The sequence below is a fragment of the Tachysurus vachellii genome, chromosome 8 (assembly GCF_030014155.1).
Source record: "Tachysurus vachellii isolate PV-2020 chromosome 8, HZAU_Pvac_v1, whole genome shotgun sequence".
NCBI lineage: Eukaryota > Metazoa > Chordata > Actinopteri > Siluriformes > Bagridae > Tachysurus > Tachysurus vachellii.
Window position 1 is genome coordinate 11,820,404 of NC_083467.1, and position 24,664 is coordinate 11,845,067.

The window sequence follows — 24,664 nt, forward strand, 5'->3', positions numbered from 1 at the left end:
AGAGTGAACATTTCTAGTTCACCTCACATTCACCGCAGACACTAACAATTGCCTGTCCATGTTTGATATTCTAACATGAGAAATATTTTGCATGATTCAGCATGAGATAAATATGTGATCTCATATCAAATGGTCCTAAAGGTAAACAACAAACTAAGGAATGGGTAAAAGAGATTATTACTAATAATAGAAAAAGAATTTTGTATATTTATGAGATGTTTTGTGAATTGAGAAAATGTTAGAAATTCTATTTAATGTGGGGAGGAAAAAAAAAAAAAAAAAATCCATCTTGCATATCTAATCTAATCTATTTTGAAAAAGCCAAATCTTATTAAGCAATTGTAGTACACGAATACAAGCACAGGTTGAGTCTTCTATCTATAGGCCAAACTGCTTTACCCTCAGAGTGTGCTTGCTTTTAATAAAACACTGATTTATTCTCAGTAGGATCTGAGAGTGATCAGTTTAATTCCATTAATACGAGAACGACGATTTACTTTCAATGGGTTAACAGGCATGGTTATGTCATGATATAATGCTTGTAATAGCAAAGACTCTATCTGGGAAAAACGCCATTTTCAAAAATTCCCATAATTCTGGTTTATCGCAGTGTTGAGTCCACTTGAATTCATGGATGCGTGAAGCCATCATGATGGCAGAAGAAGCCAGCTTGAAATGCTGTTTTCATGGCAACCACTGATCTGAAGTCGAAGATAAATATCAAGCTATTTCTGGAAATAAGTGCTTAATGGCTTTTCATAATTCACGTGTTTTATCCTTTAATTCCTAATGGATTACGCTCACAATGGGACAAGCATAAAGACACTGGGCAGTATTGTTTCAGCCCTCCAATTGCCTGTTACTGAGTTCAGGCATAGCTGCTAATATGAACAAACACTAACAAGGTACACAAATAATCCTTGGCAAAAACATTTCCCCTGTTAACAAATGCCCTGTATAGCAATTGTTCATTCCACCTACCACACACACACGGTTGTCGCACTAGAGACACTCCAATTTTATAATTGATTACAAGCAGCAATGGGACCTAGTGACATAACCACTGATTAGGAAATATACTCCTTACCAATGATGGTATTCAGAAGGTCATTTAATCACTTATGGCAGGTACATTCATATACCATAAAACTCTTGCAACATTTATTAACATTAAACCTAAGAACTAATAACATGCTAGTAATAAACTGAAAATGATGCTGCTACAGTATCTTATAAAAAAACACAACTATCCTCCTTTCTTTTTCTCACCCTTTGGAACTCTTGGTAGCCAAAAATGTGATTATTTGATATCTGTAAACACAGAATAATAATTTTTGTACTTTTATAAACATTACAGTGCAATTATTGCACAATATACCCACATTGTATGTGTGCTATGTTAACTACCCATGAATAAGCATTCTGGGGGTTCAAAATCAAAATCGCCCCTAGCTACATCGTTGGTGGGAATGTAATGAGTGTGAATGTTCGGAAACACACTGAAGATTAACATGTTTCTCTACAGATTTAAGGAGTACACAGGAGCTAGTTATGTGCACAAAATGGAAAATTAAACAGCATACTGTATCTATGAATAAAATGTTATAGTAGTCAGATTTATATATGAAACTCCTACAGTCTGAACTGAACTTGAGCTGTGGCCCTATTTCCTGCAGACACTCTTGGCTAGTCTCAGGACCCCTGCTTTAAAGAGTGGAAATTTGGCACAGGCAAATCATAAACATATGTTGGGCTTATTAATAAAGCACATTTACAATGCTCGAGTGCCCATCCTACTTTACTGCTTCATGTTTGCTGCCCATTTACACCTTGCATGTATCAAATTTATTCTAAATCTCACCCCAAATACCTTCTCAAGTATTGTTTTTACCTATTACAAAGCCTAACAAAAATGAGGAAAACAGGCAAAGGGACAGCTGAATGGAACCAACTACAAGCATGAAGCAGGTGGGACAAGTGAGGGACAACTAGCACTTCTTTCCTTTCCAAATGTTTTAAACTCATGGTATCTTAAGTATGTAACCTAGTGAGCCAGCATTAATGATTCAATATTAGAGATTTAAGCCCTTACAGTACAGTATGTACGTCGCTCTGGATAAGGGCGTCTGCCAAATACTGTAAATGTAAATGTATGGCGAAGGAAAGGAACAACTCCCAGTTTGGTAGTAAAGAGCTATTGTTTCCTTTTCTTCTTGCTGACTGTCACTGTGAACTTGGATTTGGTCAATAAGCAATACACAGTATATGCAGGTGGTAAAACATGCCATTCTTGTCTGCATACTCTTACAGTTTTATTCCCCACTTTGAATACCGAGCTGCTTACGGTTAAGAGTACCAATAAATCCAAACTCCAGTGCCATTGCATTTAAGAAAGTTCCATTCCTAAAATGGATAGTATGTTTAAAATCTTCTAGTGTACAAATACACATGCAGTTGATTTGTGTGACAGCTTTAATTGTGGTCACAAAAAGTAGTTTACTTTAATTGTGACTGAATATGACTAAGTATGACTGAATGTTCTCATTCAGCAAAGCAGATTCAGAAACTCTCTCAGCAATGATTTTGACCTGCTGTCTTTGCGTGACTATTTCTGAAGGAAGATCTGAAAACTCTGTTTCTGCCCTGAATCACAACATAATGATAAGCTCTACATACTGCATACTGAGCTGTACTTAATGGCTACTTTACCTGAGGAACAATCTGCAATTTTTAGAACAATTTTGAAGTGTATCTTAACCATCGGTTTTTATGACTAAAAGAGGTCACTGGCTCTCACATACATATGCATGAGCAAACACATGCACACACAATTCCCCCACGCAGAGCAAAGCAAGTGTGCAAATCACCTTCAACAAAGAAGAGCCAAAATGGAAAAAAGCTCAGCTGCTCAAAATGTATAATGAATTATATCTCCACTACAGCATGAGCGATTGCTGATGCTCACAGCATTAAGATCAAATAAACTAATTGAGAGAAATAAAATGTATATAAATTTTCCCCTACTTTAAAAGCACCTGATATATAGTTACTAAGAGCACACACCAAAAGTATATTACAGAGAACACAGCCTTAAAATAAAGAGAGAATTTCACATAGAGAAGTTTTCAAATTAATTGCTACTAACACACAATTCAGCATTATTATAGATGGTAGAATTGCTGCCTCACAGCTCCAGGGTTCCCAGTTTGATCCTGAGCTCATGTGACTGTCTATGTGGAGTTTTGCATGATCTTTCAGTGTCTGTGTTTGTCCTCTCAGAGTTCCCCAGTGTCCTACCACCTCCCAAAAAGTAAGAAGACCGGGTATAATAAACTGTGTGTTTGTGTGTGTGTGCGCTTCTGTGGACTGACATCCCATCCAGGGTGCATCCCCAGCAATACACCCATTGTTTTCTCACCTCAACATGACCCTATCCACAATAAAGCAATATCGCAGATAAATAAATAAATGAATGAAAATTAGGAAATTTCCCTCCACAGAGCAAAAGCAGCCATACAGCTGATTCCACATTACACAAGAAAAAGCTGTTCAGCTCACCAGCGATTCATCGCAAACAGCGGTATTGATTGCCTATTTCTAATTTTTCCTCAAGGCAGAAAATGGAGATGGGAACCAAGCAAGGTAATACTACTCTTTCATAAAAATTTACATAATGGCACCAAGATGGTCTCTGCTCATCATCTCGATAACATTGGCATTACCTATAGCACATCATGTCAACTCTCACTACACGCTCAACTAAATGTTTTAAACATTAATACGGAAGAGCATCTCCAACTTACTCCAGAGTTAATTGTGGAGGTGTCGAACAAACCTAAAACAAAACTGTATTTCAGTGGTTCTCATTTCAAATTGGTTTTAGAAATATAGGAATGCTCCTTGCGCATCAAATGGTGCTTCAACAAAGTATTGTTTTAGGTGTGTGACACAACCAGGTTACACAATTGTATAGCAATAATATATTCACATCATTCATACCACATTATCAGTGACTATATTGTATTCATATTCCATAGTTTTCTCCATTATGTCTTTTTTTCCTCTTACAACTAATCCCATTTTATTGTACAGCTAATTCAATTTTCTTATCATTCTATTATTTTATTTTACTTTGACTCATTTTATTTGACTTATAATGTGGACAGTCGTACAAAGCATTGTTGTGTATGATAAAATATTGAATTTATACTTATTGTAACTTTTATTTTTCATATTTTCACTTGTTTTTCCACTTTATTTGTATACGATACAATTTCACAATGAGCGTGGGAAAAGCTCTGACATGATTTATCTTGGTTTCATTTTTTACACCACAAAAAACTGCCATTTTAAGAGGGGGTTGTATACTTTTTATATCCATTATACATTGCAGGAAGTCCCCTGAAATAAAGTTGAGAGTGAATTTTTTTTTTTCTTGCAGTACAGTGCAGTATATGACTGAGATATGTTAAATTTAGTTAAAATTAAATTGCTATCACATTGTCCATGTAACTGATGCTGAAGATAATAATAGAAGACTGCCGGAAGCTAGGGGTCACTAAGCTCAATTCATCATTCACAAAAAGATTTGTAGTTGAATCAGATTTGTATAACTTTATACTCCTTCAAAACATAGTAACTAGTAAATACGTAACTTCACATGGCTACGCAGGCTTAAACTGTCTGCCGGCACATTTCCCGTGCTTCTACAAGCCAAAGGAATTTGTGCCTTATATGGGAACTGGCAACTTTCACGCATGGCTGTCCTGTGCTAATGTCAAGCAAAGATGAACTTATTCTCTTTCCGAAAAAATACACTGAAGAAACTGCTGTCAGGAAATACATTATTCCCAAAGCATGAAATACTCCCATATCCCCATAGCATGGGGGATTTATTTCCTAAATCTTTCTTGTTTTACCTGTCCTAAGCCACCGTATTTTGTTACGTTATTCTAAATATTTGAATCAGTTTAATTAACTTTTTACTCAAAAAAAGGTAGCTTGGAGATTCTAGCATGATAAGGCAATAAACCTCCACCTCAATAGGGCTAATAACAATCGTGTGGAAATACTTTTTAAGTCAGTCACACAACTCATCTCTTGGAGGCAAAACAGGCCTAACAGAGCACATAGCACATGTTTATGTTCTTCAGGCCTACTAATAGAGATGGCAGGATGAGATGTGTTAATATATATGTGTGTGTGTGTGTGTGTGTGTGTATGAGCTCATGTCCGAGACGGTAGCCTGCTGAACACAAATCTAAGTCTGCACAATAAAGTTTTATGGTGAGTTTTATAATCACCATAAACATAACATGGTTTAAGAATAGTTTAGTTTAGACTAAACTGTTAAATTAAATATCCTGAAATATTTTCCTCTCCTCTCATATCTGGACATCATGATTATTTCAAGTGGCTTGACCGACCGTTCTCTATCCCAAAACCTCCCAATGGGATTAAAGAGACTGAGATTATGGAGTATTTTTACAACCATTCGAGCTCTGCATATCGCCTCAAGAGACAAAGCTCAAGAGTGTGAGAAATAAGGGAGAGAAAGAAGGAATGCAGTCACCCCAAACAGAGCACAAAACTACTACAAAAGATACTACATGATGGCTTCTACTACATTATAACCACAGAAATACAGTAGCAGTTCATAAAGTCATGGGAACTGTGAAATTAGCTATTAATAATATTTTAATTTTAAGATAATTATTTTAATTATTGTGTTGATGTTACCATCTACACACAGATAGACAGTGGAAATGTAATCTTATTATGTATATCAGAAATGTGAATGCTCAAAGAGACTGGACTTATTCAGTTAGATAATCACATTACATGTACATGATAATATGTGTTGCTCCCGAATATGACTTTTATAGACTATTTCACACAGATGTGTCTGCTAAAAGCAGTTGTTTTAGGCTGGTGCATATAAGAGATAAACTGAACCAAAACTTTATAAGAGATAAATTGAACCAAAAGGTGCAAAAAGCCCATAGAGCATAACAAACATGCAGTCTAACCCTGCTTATAGCTGATTGGCTAAAGTTAAAAAGTAAAATACTTGACTGGAAGCAAGGATGAAGCATAAGGAATGGGTAGTGGTTATCTAGACTAGATGGGTAGTGGTTAGTGGTTAAAATGTAGGACTGCTGATCAGAAAGCTCCGCTGTAAATAACGGAGATATTATTATGGTGTCTGCCAGTTGATGTAAATGTAAAAACATACACAACAAACTGATTGTAACCAGTTCTCATCAGGAACTTCATTAGAATTTTGTTTTGATTTTAAATAGTTTCTCCTGCAGCATCTACCATTTGATTCTGAATTTATTAAAGCATAGACTTCCTTTCCCTCTCCCTTATGTTTTAATATTTATATTGTTGCAGCAAAGAGTGTCTCTGCAAATAAGGCATTCACTCGGATGTTTTCTTTCCCTGTACAAGCATTCATTTTTACTATGTGCAGGATTTTGTTAGATTAATTTTTCTAAAGTGCAGCCTTTATAAGGCTTTAGAACTGCACTGACTTCCAGACATCATCACAAGCATAGAAATAACCTCAGAATCGGGTGTAAAGTTTAAATAAATATTTTTAAATAGGGAGTAGGTTTAAGACACACACTTGAGGGTACACACTGCAAATCCAGCAACCTACAAATTATAGCCATCCATCCATTCTCTACACATCTTATCCTACTGGGTTGGGGGAAACCTGGAATCAATCCTAGGGGACTTGGGGCACATGATAGGGTACAACCTGGACATGATGTCAGTCTATCTCAGGGCACAATCACACACACACACACAATTCTGTGATGCCAATAAGCCTACAACGAGTGTTTTAGGACGAAACCGGAGTACCAGGAGGAAACCCCAGAGGCACTAGAAGAACATGCAAACTCCAAACACACAGGTCAGAGGAGGTATTATAAATACAATTCACTACAAAGGAATAATAATTTAAAGAGAACCGATCTCAAATTTATGAAATTCAAAATAGTACGTAGCAGTAAAATAATCAAGGGGAATAATAAGATTGTAACTTTTGTTCTTTTATACAAGGCAGAAGTAGCAACAATACATATATAATGTTGCTGTAATAGCTATTACTCTATTTATGTTCACACTTGTCTCATTGTGTGTCCTGAGGAAGCCTATGGGCTTTTACACCATATTTCCATGCATAACATCAGGCACTTCACAATGAAATATCTTTTTAAATCACAAAAACATATATCTTTTCACAGGAATAATTCCTCATTTCCTATTGTCCTTAAAGGCACAGAAAGCACAAGGAACTCTCTCAATCTATTCTGGGAAGGAACAAATCAAGACTTAAGCTCCTGCACTGCAGACATTATCCCCTGCAGCTGGAGTGGAGTGACACGACAGCCGCTTTCCTCTGGCTTTATGACAAGATCCTGATCACTAGTGTCACTGTCACAAAACCCCTTTCCCCTGAGCGAACATCTGACTAAATATGAGTCACGTCCAATGTGCTTTTTTTAATTCAAACATCTACGGCATATGCATCATTCTGTATTAAACGTCATGGAAAAAAAAAAACAACAACAAAAAACAACTCAGTACTGTTCTAATCAAGAACGTGTATGTGCTCAAAAAAAAAAAACAACAACACCCAACTACACCAAACAAAGAGATTTCTCAAAATGTAGCTGGGGAAAGAGAAAAATAAAATAAAAAAAATAAAAAAAACAAAACTTAGTTTGAAAAACTTTCAAAGCATTTGAACATTCAGGTTTTCGGTTACTATTTACTACAGTAATACTATTACTACTACTCTAGTAAATTTCCTATTAGTATTGGTCTGTAAACTTAAAATATTAAATCTCAGTTTTGTTTTTTGTTTTTTTGTTTTTTTTTTAAGAAACCTTAAAAGGGTCACATTTATGCAATCGGTGTACTTTTTATACATGCGGAAATAGCGTGCAGGCCTCCATAAGCAGCAGGACACTGGCATGACTGAACGAAAAAGCTGTTAACAGCTTGGGATCGCCACATGGCAAAGCTGCTCTAGCGCCTCAGCAGCTAATTAGCAGCCTTCACCCATTACTGTGAGAACAACTGAATAATTGACATCAGCGTGTTTGGCCAGAGATACATGCTTGAACATATTTGAAACCGATTTTAGTCTTCAAGGCAGTTCGTAGTACTGTATCTTGAATGAATGAATGATGCCCTAGCAGCTTCAGTCTTGAAGTCCTGAAAAGCAAACAAGCTGAGTAAATGTTTGCGTTCAGCTCTTTATTAGAAACGCCCATATATCTGTCACTGCTTAGGACTGTTTTAGCCAGACGTCTAAACAATATCAAATGATTAACTTTGTGATTCTAGATTTTATCATATTACTTTCTTGACAATTTTTTTAAACTTCTAATAAATAATAACTAGAATATCTATTAAATATATATACACATTCAAATAATTTATTATATCTGCACTCTCAGGTTGGAGAATTAATCGTTACACCTACAAAAGGTTTAGAGTGAATGTAAAAGAGATTAATCATGTTTTCTACAGTCTTAATAAATATTTCTCACATCAAACGCTAGTGACACTGACAGAAAAAAAATACATTCGAGACAACAGATGCACACAATAATTCTTCATCACAGGATCTTAAAAGCTTTTCTCCCTTTTCTGAAAAAGCATCACAGTATTTCATTCAGTCATACAATAGTCCAGTAGATAATGCATGCAATGCTCAAGATAACAGGTCAAAATTGGTCATTCAGAAAAAGGATTCCATTTTTCTTCTACGAGAAACATGCAGTGTTGTGTCCCTGGTTTGCAGCAATGAGTTGCAAAGTTAAAGCCGACCAAAATTTTAAATATGTTCCCCAGTCGCCAACACATTTAGAAAACAATGGCATCTGTTATGTGGGCGAGCTCTTTTTTTCAAGGCCGGGTTTATAGCAGCTTTCAGAGCTTGCAACAGCCAAGAGGTTATTTCTAATAACAGAGACAGCATTTTTTTACAGTTTAATTGAAACAGATGTAATTAAATTATGTTTTAATGACACTTTCAGAAATGAACGTATCTGACACCAGGTACTGGTTTAAGACTGAACTGCTGGATCATCACTGAATTGACTTTGGCTTTTTTTTTTTTTTTTTAAATGTGTGGCATGAAAGTAGTACTAGGCATTTTGTTCTAGTTAGAATAAATCTGGTTTGATGCTTTTCTGCTAACCACGGTTATAAAGAGTGATTGCGTTACTACTGACTTCCTGCCAGAACAGACAAGTCTGCTTATTCTCCTCTGATCTCTATAGAACTGTAAAGACGTTTGTGTGTAAAAATCCAAGACAATCAGCAGTTCCTGAAATAATTCTAGCACCACCAACCAAACCATAGCTTATATTATATCGCTCACACTTTTTGTTGCTAATATTTGAACATTAACTCAAGCTATTGAGCTGTATCTGCATGATTTTATGCCTTATTCTGCTGCCGCATGATTGGCGGATTAAATAATTGCATAAATGTTCAAGACTACAGGTGATCATATAAAACGGACATGAGTGTATTCTGTGACTTCTAGTCAAAGCACTACAATGTGCTAGCTGCTACAATTCCCTCTAGCTTGTTCAGCATAATAAACAACCTTGGAGTTGACGATGCTGTGAATGAATCAGATGTTACTCAATAATTTTCTTCTTTATAGACTTTAGTTTATATTATGGACACAGGTAGCAAAAGACACAATGTTTGCATTGGCATCCTCAATGGCAACACCTTTCAAAATGCTGCTTTCACCACTATATGAGAGGGAGAGAGAGAGAGAGAGAGAGAGAGAGAGAGAGAGAGAGAGAGAGAGATACCTGTAAACATTGTGATTAGGAGTAGTGTTTTATAGTAGTAGTGGTGTTTTAGTAGTGTTAAAAGTTATTAATTATTGATATAGCATCATGTGGTCATACCAGCTACATAACCTCTGGTAACCTGATATAGTGAGACAGTTGTTGTTAGACATCCATCTAAATACTGTATAAAAGATTCTACAGTGTATACTTATTTGTATGAAGAACAAGAGGTCAGTATTTCCCTTTCAACTGAGGATATTTGAATATCAGGAAAAGTAAACAGGTTTGCCTTTCCAACAAGCTAAGCAAAAAAGCATTCCCACATCTGCATATACAATAGGCAAACAGTTTCTTTAGTGAAATACTGTCATGCTTCTTCTTCCTGTACATTCACAGAATACACTGCCTCCAAAACTGACAAAGATCTATAGATGTATAGCTGTGGAGGCAGTGTATTCTGGGAAATTACACAAAGAAGCAGAAGCATTATTTCAGAATAGTGAGAATAAAGGGCTTAGCAATTTAGTAATTAGGGTAAAAGATGCGTCACATATTTACATTTACATCATTTAGCAGACGCCCTTATCCAGAGTGACTTACATTTTTATCTCATGTTATACAACTGAGCAATTGAGGGTTAAGGGCCTTGTTCAGGGGCCCAACAGTGGCAGCCTGGTGGATGTTGGAATTGAACTCACAACCTTCCGATTGGTAGTCCAACAACTTAACCACTAGGCTACCACATTCATATCAGACTCCTGACCCCAGACTATATATATTTACATTTCCAGCATTTGGCAGATGCCCTTATCCAGAGCGACTTACATTATCTCTCTTTTTTTTTTTTTTTTAAATACAACTTAGCAATTGAGGGTTAAGGGCCTTGCTCAGGGGCCCAGCAGTTGCAGCTTGGCGGACCTGGGATCAAACTCACAACTTTCTGATTGGTAGCCCAACATTCCCAACATTCTTAACCACTAGGCTACCACATGCCCCTACATATACTACTTCAGTCATTTTTGCCAGATCTGTCATATTTTAATTCAGTTTTAATAAGCTTGACATAGAGCTAAAAGTAGTAAATTAACTAATGATGTGATAAAGATTTTTGGAAAATATAGATTCATACAAATGAAGCTGAGATAAAACAAACAATTAAAATAAAATTTTTGGGGGGGGGGATACTTGTCAGGCTACAAGAAAAGGGAAAATGTCAAGTCTGTGATGACGGCCAACATACGGCATCTGGTCAAACTCTTCACATCGGACAGCTTTGGAGATCTGAAAGCTTTGCTCTACTCTACTGTCCATGCTCGCTGAGAAATCGCACATCTAAAAACTTCTAATGTTTATCCAGGACCACTTCTACATTTTGCATAACTATAACAAGAACCAGAAGCTTTCTAAACATAAAACTTTCCATACTTGCTAGCAATCTCCACTTGTTCTGCTGATCAGGTTTGTCATACAGGCAGCCTTTCATGCCTAAAAACAACAAAACAGCATTTATCACATTTTGTACTGTAATTGGACAAGTGAAGACTGAACAATTATGAATTATTATTTTCAGCTAGAATACCAAATCTCCTCAACTATTACAATGATCAGGTAGAAAACTGAAACCAATAACATTCATCTACTTCCATTACTGCTATAGACATTCGTCATTATCGCCTGTGCATCAGACAGAGTTCCTTTAGTGCTTTACTTTAATAGTGTGACATGTTTTTGAGAATCCTTTCCTTGATTTTGTCAGTGACATTACCAGCATTATGAAATAACACTCTTGTTACCTTTGTGGATGCATTTAACATGATATTTCATAAATTCCACATCTAAATACACCTTTTAAAACCATGTCTGCACTCATTCGGTCATCACATATGTGAGATTGAAAAATTCTTTGAGTGAATTGCTGCTGTGAAATCTGGCTCAAACATCTTCAGTCTCCAAACTTTTTACTTTAATTAATGCTACTGAAAGGCCCTTGGACAGTCTTTGAGGATATCTGCATTCAGTTACTTTGTGTATGAGCATAAGCGATTCAGAGAAAGTTATTGTAAACAGAAACAGGAAATTCGCAGTGAACGTCTATTTAATATTAATGGAAGATTTCTATCTAGATGCTCCAGCTAAAAAGACGTCACACAGCAGATCATGCAAATGTTTTGTTTGCTGGAAGTGTACTGGCAAAACAATACAGCGTTTAAATATTTAATGATCACACCAAAATAGGTCTGTGAGAGTCCCTTAAACAATAAAAACACACAGTCCCATTGACTTTGTTTACATCTCAATAGAACGCGACTGCTTAGCTAACACGTGTTGAAACCAGGATGAGAAATGTTTCTAAATGTCTGATTTAGCGAAAGATCAGATTCCAACAAATAGTCCAAAATATAAATTCAAGCATATGTTTCGCAATAGAAATAAGCAGAACTCCTTTTTCTAACGCTTTCTCTTTCTGATAGACTTGTAATCTCAGTCATATGAATACATACTTTGACACATGGAAGCCACTATCACAGCAATATAAAATAAAAACATGTGAATGCATTTACAAATTCTTTAGAGGAATATAGTGCAAAACATGCAAACAATGCTTTTTAGGTCTACACTATTTCCAACACAAATAAATGATTAGGTGCAAAAAAATTCTAAATAGTCCATCATATTATTCTAAAACTGAGGTCATGCAACATGGCACAGAAGCTCCTTATAGCTTACTGATGAATGAAGAACGCCGAGTTACGGCAGCCTCCTGGAAGTTTTTCCTTCATGTTCAACTCCATGTCCAAATATAAGTCTAAATTAGTCTCGATGCACACTTTTACACAACACTGCTCACAAAATTCACTGCTGTGAAGCCTTTTATGTACCATATTATTTTGTGTAGATTTAAATAATAAAAACAATTGTGGGAGGAATACTTTTGAGAAGTGGTAGGAGTTAGATAAAAAAAAAATGTAAAAAAAAATAAATAAATAAAAATACTTTATGCGGTGATAAAGCTTTAGCAATTCATTAAAAAAACAAAGTAAAATGACTTTTCCCAGCACAGGTGGGCAGGTGACTGCTGAATTATTTACATATTTATCCTCTTTTCCTGCATTACATTACCATCTACCACAATGTTTTTGGTCATTGTGTTTGTCAACCAGCTTATGCAACTGCTAGTTTGCTCTGATAATAGCTCTATTTCAGTCTGACAATAAAAAACATTATTTTTATTGAGTGAGTGAGTGAGTGAGTGAGTGAGTGAGTGAGTGAGTATGTGCTTTGCCCACATCTGACACCACAAGAGGCTTAATCAGACAAGCAAAAAATTTTGCATTCGTGCATGCAAAAATGCTGTGTAGAACATCCCAAGGACTGGGTTTAAGAACAAATGGCAAAGATAAAGAGGAAACAATGGGGAAAAAGCCATTTTTCACACAAATGTCGCAGGTAAGCTTTGCATTCAAGGGGTCATTCCTTAGTTTCTACAGTAATTATCACTTGTACACATAACATGCAAACATATTATGCTCTTATCGTGTTAAGAGGCAGAACTTCAAACACGGGCAAGCATACGGTCAAATATTGACAAGCCCTGTCTGTATAAATATTGATGTAAATTCATGTAAATATATTCGTCAATCTGCAGAAATGGCAGATCTATAGTCTTTCTCTGAGCAGCACGGAGAATAGTGCAAAAAGAAATCCAATGAAAAAAAAAATCTGTTAATAGGTGTAAAAAGTAACAATTATATGTGCAGAGTGTATGACTGGGCAGTCTGAGATGAGGGGGTGGTGAGGAGATGATGATGATGATGATAGCACCCAGCAACTACTGCGCTATCAATAATTATAATGTGAATGGCTATAAAAAAAAAATAAATCCCAGAATGAACTATTAATTCAAACACCATGCATGCATATTCAATATTAAAGATTACAATTATAAACGTTAAATGTGGTGACATGAGAGACAGAAAATAAAGCCTTCATAGAGGCACTTATTTCTGATCTGATTCTGAAGCTCTGAAGGCCGGAACCCAGCTGTGTGTGGCTCATTTTAAATGTGCTAAATGGATTAAAAATATATCATATAAAATAAATAAAATGGATACTGCTCCAAAACAAGTATTTAACTGAAGCCTTGTGTCCTTCAGCTTGCCGCCCGGAAACAAATTGAAGTCCGCCATCTTTATGGAAATATCAGTCGTTTAAACACAACTGGTGGAATCAAGAAATTATGCTTTCACAGATGCTTTGTATGTGTTTTTAGAGTATAGTATGTAAGGATACGGTATAAACACCTGCCCCTCCTATAATTATAGAAGAACAGGTTCAAATACAAATAGAACATTATTTAATTAAGAATACAAATAAAAACCTTTAAATATGACATATAAAAAATGCCTTATAGAAAATATGTCATGTAAAATAACAGACAGTTAAGTGATGAGTGGAATCTTGTATAGGCTAAACTAAAAATCACAGATGGTGTAATATGGGCTAAAACACAAACATTTGTGCATGTGCAGTAACCATTCATTCATTCATTCATCTTCTACCGCTTATCCGAACTACCTCGGGTCATGGGGAGCCTGTGCCTATCTCAGGCGTCATCGGGCATCAAGGCAGGATACACCCTGGACGGAGTGCCAACCCATCGCAGGGCACACACACACACTCTCATTCACTCACCCAATCACACACTACGGACAATTTTCCAGAGATGCCAATCAACCTACCATGCATGTCTTTGGACCGGGGGAGGAAACCGGAGTACCCGGAGGAAACCCCCGAGGCACGGGAAGAACATGCAAACTCCACACACACAAGGTGGAAGCGGGAATCGAACCCCAAACCCTGGAGGTGTGAGGCGAACGTGCTAACCACTAAGCCACCGTGTCCCCCAACAAGGGCTAGCCAGTCACCACAGAAAAGCTTGTGTAGCACAAATTGCTGAAAAAGTTCATGTTGGAGCTAACAGAAAAGTGTCAAAACACACTGCATCACAGTCTGCTGCTTTTGTGGCTGCATTCTGGTGGCTCAAGGGGGACCTACACAATACTGAGCGTTCGGGTCTTAACGGGGTATGTGGAAGCCTTTTGGTTAAGGTGTTGGACTACTGATCGGAAGGTCCACCTAAGTGCCACTGCTGGGTCCCTAAGCAAGGCCCTTAACGGCCAGTTGTATAAAATGAAAGAAAAATGTAAGTCAGTCTGCTAAATGCCAGAAACCTAAATGTTCTGTAAGCTGTTCTGCTCGGTGACAGGCAATACAGGTAAGTGGAAAGTCATAAGCTTTAAAGTTATGCTTCAGCAAGCAAAGATGTCTCATTTGGCAAATTGCCATTAATTCCGCTGTACTCATTTCCTTTCCTTGATTCCCCTTGAACCCTTTTCTCATGTCCTCAAATGAATGCAACGAGGTGGGAGAAAGACAAGTGAGGAAAAGAAAGGCAGAGATACAGAAAAAAAAAGCTGAAGGTACAAGGCACTATAAATAAGTATTTTCCCTCGAACACAACCAGCCTATGGACATTAAAGGTAGCGTACTGATGAGCTGAACTGGGTGCTACAAAGACTGCCACTACTCGGACTGGAAGAAAGAGACTATAAAAAAAGATTATAAGAATTCATTGCTATATTGCTGTGTAAATGACAAATTGTCACATAACCTGTCTTAAAACAATCAATCCTCCAAATGTTCCTTGCCTGTTTCATGCTTCATGCTTGCTTTCAGTTTTCTGGCTGGTTACTTACTGTATGCACCTTGTCTCTGTCTCCAGCCTTCGCCAACATTCATTTCGACATCTGATCAGTGTCCTCATGCTGATGTGTTTACTTAAGCCTGTGTAGAGTTAAATACACTTTACTATGCTGCCTGATCTGTACCCTGTTTTATGACTCAAGATGTAAATAGATTCAAAGTAGATAGCTGTAAAGTATTCTCATGCTTAAAAATAATAGGTTTAATTGATTCATATCCACATTTACACCATGTCATTTGAATTATATTTCAAAATTTTTTTTTTTTTAAGTTAGAATTCTTATAAACCTCATGGACAATAGTGTCACCTTTTTTAGGCATTTACATTGACATCACAGACACCCATGAGATAGACATATGAGTGCTTAATGCTCTTTTAGTTCTGGTTTATCTTGAGACACTACATTAGATCACATTATGATGTTATTTTTCCCTCAAATGCTACAGCTACTATTTACACAACAGTTTCTGTGACTGCACAAAGCCCATGATATGAGGTACGCAGTGTTACATTTCTGATTGGTGGTGTGTTACTAAGCATCTAGCCGTAATATTCTAACACTGCATGGGTTCACGTTGTCATGTATGGCAATGTAATGTGGGGTTAAACCTCTGCTGACTTAAAGTAAGGTTTACACAGGTAAAAAACTATTTTAATCCCAGTAAAACCTTCTACAACCCAGGGGTATAAGAGGGGTTTATACAGAGCTTAAAAACAGTGTGGAGGAAAAAAAAAACCCAATCTTTTGTGTTTTATGCTAACTAAGCACCTTAGCAGTGTCATTCATAATCCAACAAAGTACCTACCTGATAAGACTGTTAAAATAATACTGTGTGCACATTGAGTTACTGCATAAAACTGCAGTGGTTTGGATAAAATTCTCATAATATAGCATTTGTTAGAATTTTTATAAAGAGAACGTACACCTCAGTAGCAGAAACTCCATGGAAAAATTGTATTCTATTGCTGGTGATATGATTAAGACTAGATAAGATTAATTTTACAAAGTTTTGTCATGCTTGCATGTTATTTCTACAATATTAGGTGTTTCCAATCATTAATATAGAAATACGCAATGCTGTTTGGATATGCACAACAGCAACACCGCCTGATCTACACCCAGTTCCCGATTCGCATCTCACATGCGCACATAGGCATAGAGCAGATAAGGTAGTGATGGACCCTCAACACAACCCCCACACTACAGGATACACTTTCCCGCCTAAAAGCTTTTGCTTGACATTCAAAATGACAGATACACCGGGCAGCGTAATTAAGTTTTGTAAGGTGTGCCTCACTGGCTCCCCCGCAAGCCCCTGTAAACTATGATTACCAATAAGCCCCATCTTGGGGGTCTTTACACAAATATGTTTATGTGCAGCTTCACAGTTAGCATGATTCTGTACTCACTGGAACACAGAACACTGCTTTTAGGTGGTTTTATCACTACCTCAGGTCTGGGTTAGACAGGTAGAAGGCTTACTGAAAATAGTCACACCAACTTCTGCATCATTAAAACAGATTCCATACTGTTTAGACCTTGTGCTAAAACAACTGGACTTGATATGTCAGCGTTATTTCCCATGGTGCATTCAGTGTTTAGTATTTGAATCAAACCTAAGTGTGTCATCTCCTTGGTGTGGTCTGTCTTAGATTTTTAGCAAGTTCTTCTCAATTTGATTCCGATGAACTCTAGAGTGGTTAATTTCCAGTGAGAATGTGATTAAACCCCGAATCAATACAAATGCAGAAAGTGAAGGAAATATCTGGTGTATTTTTGGGATACAGATTTAGAGCCTAAAACACTTGAGCTTGTCAAACCATAAATCACTGTTTAAATAACACAGGAGACTGAAGATCTCAGAAAATTAGCTTAAGTGGCAAAACAGCTTCAAGATATAAGATTTAATGAAACAAACACTACTACTAAACATTCAAAATGACCTGGATGTCTGATTCAACCTGATTGAATCAAAACACATTGCAGAATACCTGCTTTGACAAAGACCATAAACTTCATTTCCTTCGGCCCAGATTACAAGACCATCCAGACCACTCGGTCATCCTCAACACAAGCATGACACAGGGTGAAAAGAGGGTGTCAAACATCCTCTAAAATCACCCATTTGCTCTTTGACTTCAGAATACTCCCAGGGTGATGTTTTATTTAGTAAACTGCTCTGCTAAGCACGTAATCATTCCAACTTGGAGAAGGCTCACTTATTCCAGTGGCAGGCTGAATCTCAAAGGCAAATAAATAAAAGGACATGAATTTCATGAATGTTTTGAATTCCAGTGAGTCGCTCCTATGTGCGTTATGGTGGGGCACAATTCGATTACAGCAGCCACAGCTGGAGGCTTGCCAAGCAAGACACCATCTACCTCTTCAGCTCTCTTCTTGAGGAGGACACTATGCTAACGCCATTACGTGGTTCCCTCAGCCCTCATCCACCTTTAAACAAACCGACGAGGGAGACAGACTTTACATTGTAAAAAATTACAAGATTGATTTAAAAATGTTTCAAACATGAAAAATATTCAAACAGAATCAAACAATGTGAAGTTAAACAAACTGAAAATGCCCGATTATAATTAGTGACAACTTTGTTACCTTCATGCTGACAGACTGTATATATATAGACCAAAGCTGCATTTGTTGTTACATCAGTAAAGTTAACCAGAGTGCCAAAGGTGGCTAGGTAACACCAGCTGTCTTCTCTCCTCTTTCAGACAGAGAGGAATCAATGTACACAGCTTACTGAATGTTAGTCATCTCCATTTAATTATCAGAGCACTCCTAATAGAAGCGTCATAGCAGGATCTCATAAACCCAGCCCTCAACTAGAGAGCCCTACAGGGAGTCAAGTAAACAGAGTGATCTGATATGTTAAAGACAACAGCATTGTGTGGAAAGAGCAACAAACACAGTGGCTCGTTCCCACACATGCCATTTAAACAGACTATGCTGTCAGGGAAAATTTACTAGGAGCACTTATAATGGCAGTGTGTTCAAAAAAAAAGAATCTCTTCCTTACGCCAAAAATAGCAAGGGCAGAAATAATATTTAAAGTAGGCTCACTGGTCTTTGATTTCATGTGATAATCATTCCTAAAATAAATCTACAGAAAGGAAAAAAAATATATTTATTTTGCATTCATGCATATTCTGTGTGCTAAACCTGAAAATACAAATGTGAGAAAACTAGGGTTTCACCCACTCGTAGCGCTGCTAGGCTAAGAACCACCTAGATACTGGATGCACTATAGTTGCTGGAACTGTAGAGTTTCAGGTTCTCAAACCTCCAGAACCTTCACTATATTTCTGCACAGTTTCAACACTTCACTGATTCCAGCGCCCACATGACATTTCTTCCTCTGCATGCATTGTTCAAAGGAAAAGTACAAAAATACCATCAGTTACAAAAGTGGGATAAAATGACTCATTTAAAATAAAGCACAGGACAAATGTGATCACACAAGGTTTAAAAGAAGTAGGGAAACTCCAAAAACAGCAACAATTGAGCTAAACCGTCTTAAATCACTAAAATAGCTTAGGAACGATGCTGTGACTGTCCTCTGCTCTAGAATTAGCAACTAATATTTTAGCATGGTAATGAAACTTTTCTTTTGCACACATGCTGACAGCTTATTCAACCATCAGCCATAAATGATAAGGAATTAAACTGTTAGATGATTGAAGTAACAGATAAAGATTTTTGTGGCATTATGAAATTAATAACTGAAGACAATTTATATTGTGGCCTATGCAAATTGAACATACATTACAAATAATGTAATTATTACACAGTCTATGCTGACATCTAAAAAAAAAACCCATTATATTATATATATAAAAATCCAGCTTATCCAGCAAGCAGCAGTTCTGCAGGCAGCTGATCTGGGAATTTCACACTTGGCAGTCTCTGCAGTCCTGTGAGCAGATAGTCTGCAGGTTGAAACACCTTGCTGATGAAAGCGTTCATATGAGAATGGCTACACTGCTTTGAGCTGACAAGAAGGCTATGGTGACTCAAACTGGTGTGATGAACAGAAGAGCAGCTAAAAACACAACACATCAAACTTTGAGGCAGATGAGCTACAAGAGCAGAAGATCAAATCAGATTCCACTCTTGTCAGCAAGACTCAAGAGGCTAGATTGGGCATGGATTCACTGAAATTGGACGATTAAAGACCGAAAAATGTCACCATGTCTTTTTCCAATCTTCAACTGTTCAGGTTTAGTAACAGTGGATACTTAAAAATCCCAGGCCACAAACACTTGCAGTAATGCTCGGACCAACTTATCTGGCACAAGCAAGCATGCCGTGGTCAAAGACACCGAGATCACATTCAGTATCTGCCGACCTCTATCTGCATGATTTTGTGCAGTTACCCGTACGAGGCAGGCGATTATATTAAAAGGCGTTGGTGAGTGTATGCCCTGTTCAAATTTACTCAGTAAAGACTCTCCAGGAGGTGCTTTTTATTTTCAAAATTCCAAGTTTTTTTTTAGGGTTTAAGCAAATGTTCCTAACAATGTTAAAGCCTACATCCTTTATGGTCATGCAACCTATTCATGATCATGTGCAGCTTGTGCAGCCACATGCACTACAACAAATGTAAACAAACACTAATACATACTACATATTTTTACATAATTACTACATATGTCCACAAGCAACATTATATAACAGGCACACAGACAGGTCAAGAGTGTGTGGACACCTGATATGAAGGTCTTCCTGAAACTATTGCCATAAAGTTAAAAACACACAACTGTATAGGATGTTTTTGATTTCTTACACCTTCCAACCCAACATCAATGCCTGACCTCACTTAATGCTTTTGTGGCTGAAAGTGCAAATCACCACAGTCGTACCAAAACAGTTAGAAAGCCTTCCCACAACATGGATGGATAATACAGCAAAGGTGAAGTGAATCTTGAATGGGATGTTCAACAAATGCACATGGGTGTCGTCATTAGTCAGGTGCTCAAATATAGTGCTTTTAGAAATATATTCATCATCTCATCTATATCCCATTTTTTGTTCCTTTTTAGTAGAAGATTTTTTGTGAATATGTAACAAGTAACTGCTTACAAGCAACAAAATGCTGTCACTCTCCTCTACTATCCTTTCTTACCACTGTACTGAATGTGCAGGACTTTGGACGGAATGGCACAGGAATGAAGGGAAGGAGTGGCTTCCTTTTGCAGCTAAACCTGCTGGAAATAAGCAAGTACTGCTAATGTTACCTACAGCAAGATCAGTATAATTTACCAGGCCTATGAGTCTAACACCTTAGAGGTCACACTGTGCTCAGTCTTACTGTAAGATATAGATTGCCAAAGGCTGTCTTGTCCAGGTCTCACCTGAGACTACACTTTTGAAAATACTATGATGTAGGGTTCTACATAGAAGGGTGCCATCAGGGAGACAAGAACATTTAAGGGTTCTAGCGTAGATGTTGCATCACTTATGACATACAGATGGGGCAACAGACTACGTGCTTATACCAGAATTGCTATGCAATAACTCAAGAAGCTGAAAATCGCTCTATGACCTTGTCACATGAAGAATTTAGAACTGGACACAAACAATAAATGCTCACCTTTGTGGCTTGAAATTTTATATGACCATAGATTTATTTTTATTATATTCAATCACGAATCGGTCAGTTAATATCTCAGTAGTCCACTGTTAGTCTAAATCAATCACTCGACTGGTGTCTCGGGTGTAAGGCCACATAATCCCCGTTTCACATGGAACATCCTACAGTATGAGATTGTTATGGTAACCTTGGCAACAAACCGGACACAACCACATTCAGTCCCACAAATGCATAGGCTAATTATGTTTGGGTCAAGTGACCATGCATATCAATAACCAACAAACAACTGTGACTTCTCATTGACCGGGCTTTGCTGTAGTCTGCAGTATGTTCAAGTCAATATTTTCCAGCCAGGGTTAGTTCAGGGGTACTGTAAGGAGGGGGAAGATGAGGGATTCATTTTAAGTGGGGTAAAGGGAATCCTAGAGAAGAAATAAAATGTCCAGAAAAAAAGAAAACTATCCAAGATAGAGGTCATTTTAGCCAATTAAAAAAACGTTTTCAGAAATTGTTCTACAAGGGTGTCCCACTGATGCAAACTCAAATACTCAGTACACCTTCATAAAGGGGAAAAAAAAATACTCACCTGTTTCCACAAAAACGGGTCTGACTCGTTGAGTTTCCAGGAGCTCAGCACGTGAATAGTGGCGAGTGTGAGTCCAGTGATGACGGCAGCGCGCATCCTCACAGGCAGCAGCGTGTACACGACGTGGATGAAGAACACGGTCCACCACACGCCTTCAGAAGCACTGCGCGGTTGCACCAGCACCACACCGACCGCTTGCACCAGCAGCACAGCCGCGATCACTACATAGCACACCACCCACATGTGGTCTTGGTGGAACCCGGTACGGTTGCACGCCACCATGAGCGCGAGCACGAGTGTGATGGACACCGAAAACACGAGCACGTAAGAGAGGTGGTACTGCCCCGCGGCGCAGTGGAAGCCGAGCATGACGGCGCACACGAGCACCAGCACGGCCATAAGCATAGTCAGCGAGCTCTGGTTCAGGCGGAAAAAGTATCTCTGGTAGAGCCTCTCCAGCTTCTCTGACTGGAACTTCTTGGATTTGAAAACGTGCATGGCGCCGCGACAGCACGCGCCACAGGAGAAGGCGACGTCGGGCGCGAGCGCCTCGTCCTCCGCCCTGCACTTGGTCCTGGTCCGTTCGTCCAAGCCCAGCTCCACCGATTTGGGTCTCACTTCTTCATTGGCGTGACGCGGCGATGAGCGCTCATGCTTGCCGCCGCTGTCTTGCCACGCAGACTTGGACCTGAAACTGACCCGGGCCACCACGGAGCTCGTGCGTCCCGCCTGGCGCTCCGCGAGTTTCTTCTCTTCCTCCTCCTCCTCTTCTTCCTCCTCCCTCCTCCAGCGGCTGCTGGTGCGCGTTAGCTTTTCTGTTCGAGCCGAGTATGGACATCCGTTAGAGAGGGCCTCGGCTTCAGCCCAGGCCGATCTGTGCTCGTGTCCTCCCCGCAGTACCGGCGCTCCCACGCCTGGTGGACTCACGCTGTTCGACCTGGACATGATTTCTGCATATGAGACTTAAGCTTCACCGCCACACTTCTATTGAACAAAACCACTAGAATCTGTTCGGGATCGGGTCTGTTCATAAAACAGGCCGCTTTTCTGTCGGCATTTACGTGTTTACATCGGATGTAAAAAACAAACAATCATGTGCACCTTAGTTGGTTTCAAATCCATCCGAATGAAAGGAAAAAATAACCAAAAACAAATGTTTTTTTCTGAAGCATTTACGCCGATGTGCTGTCCCGGAAAGTATATTTTTTTATAATACCCCCTTATATAAGCCAGAAGCGTATTAAACAAACGTCTAAAGCACAAGTTTAATAATAATAATAATAATAATAATAATAATAATAAAAAAAAAAAAAAACGCAAGCGGGCCTAATTCACAGACCTGAAAATAATTAAACATGCAATATATTCATTAGGAACAGGTCCCTGCGCAAGCAAAAGCACCATGGGAAATAAACCCTACAGCACTGGGAATTAGCTCTGCATGTGATACTGGGATTCTTGGCTTTCCTTGAATATTCAGTGTGAAGCCGCAGTTGTGCGTTTCTTCACGCCAACCCGAGGAGAAATGACCATATTGTCGCCGTTTCTCAGACGCCTTCATTTGACATGTGGGACAAATAGTGCAGCCTGTCCGATCAGAGAAAGCAGCTGGGACCGGAGAGGACAGAAAAACACTCCATCGTACAGTCCGCACTGATCCATTGGTCTGGAGATCCCGACAGAGCTGTTAGTTAACCTGCCCACTAGATGGTTACATGGTGGGGAGGATGAAGAGGATGATGATGATGATGAGGATGATTTCCCCTCGTGTGAGAAACCATCACGACCCACTCACGATTCTTGATCAAACAATAAAACGTGTCGGTTCGACGCACCTACGCACAATTACGCAGTCCTACATTCTAAGGTCTTTGCGCTGTCGTGACCTCACAGCTGTCCACTGGCGATCAAAATCATCAAGCTGGATGCATTTCACACACCCGTTCCATGACCATAGCGCAAAGAAAACCACCGGCTTTCACACCGGTACCGAAGCAGAATGAGTCTGGCATTGAAGATGCGGCTGCTTATAATGTTCAGTGAAAGAGCGGTGCAGGTTTTTCCATCCAGATGAACAGACGCACGGGCGCGCGCGCTTTCTATTGATTATGCATCACCCTCTTTCTGTGCTTTGTATTGCTATTCAACCAAGTCTGATTTGCAAGAGCTGCCCTTCAGCCAATCAGATTGGACGCGTGATTGACTAACCTTCCTTCTGACTTTGCTATTGGTCTGCGCGCGTGTCACACACACAAATGGGATTTATGGGAGTGGGCGGCTCCTGAAAAACACACAGGCTGGAGAACAGCGTATGGGTATGATCCAAAACCCATACTGTCGTTCTAAAGAGTGTGTCAAAATAGTATGCATGGTGCACTACGTATCTCGTTACAACGTAAAAGACATTCCTGAAATAAGTTCAGATGCAAAAGAACACAAACATTAATTTATAATTGTAAAATATGATGTGGCATTGTGTGTGTTGTGTAAGGGTAATATAGTCTGTAGCATTGTGTGTGTTGTGTAAAGGTAACATAGTCTGTGGCATTGTGTGTGTGTTGTGTAAAGTTAATATAGTCTGTGGCATTGTGTGTGTGTTGTGTAAAGTTAATATAGTCTGTGGCATAGTGTGTGTGTCGTGTAAAGGTAATATAGTCTGTGGCATTGTGTGTGTGTCGTGTAAAGGTAATATAGTCTGTGGCATTGTGTGTGTGTCGTGTAAAGGTAATATAGTCTGTGGCATTGTGTGTGTGTCTTGTAAAGGTAATATAGTCTGTGGCATTGTGTGTGTGTTGTGTAAAGGTAATATTGTCTGTGGCATTGTGTGTGTGTCGTGTAAAGGTAATATAGTCTGTGGCATTGTGTGTGT

General features: G+C 38.5%; 1 protein-coding gene across 2 annotated transcripts in view; it reads right to left on the reverse strand.

Moving 5' to 3' along the window:
• adcy5 (adenylate cyclase 5) overlaps nucleotides 1-23,039 on the reverse strand; it is a 62,843-nt gene extending 39,804 nt beyond the window's left edge. For both annotated transcript variants that reach the window (XM_060876274.1, XM_060876273.1), the window contains exon 1: nucleotides 21,796-23,039. In XM_060876274.1, the coding sequence (XP_060732257.1) occupies nucleotides 21,796-22,740 (945 nt within the window). In that variant the 5' untranslated portion in view covers nucleotides 22,741-23,039. The remainder of the gene's footprint in view (nucleotides 1-21,795) is intronic.
• Nucleotides 23,040-24,664: the final 1,625 nt, after the last annotated feature.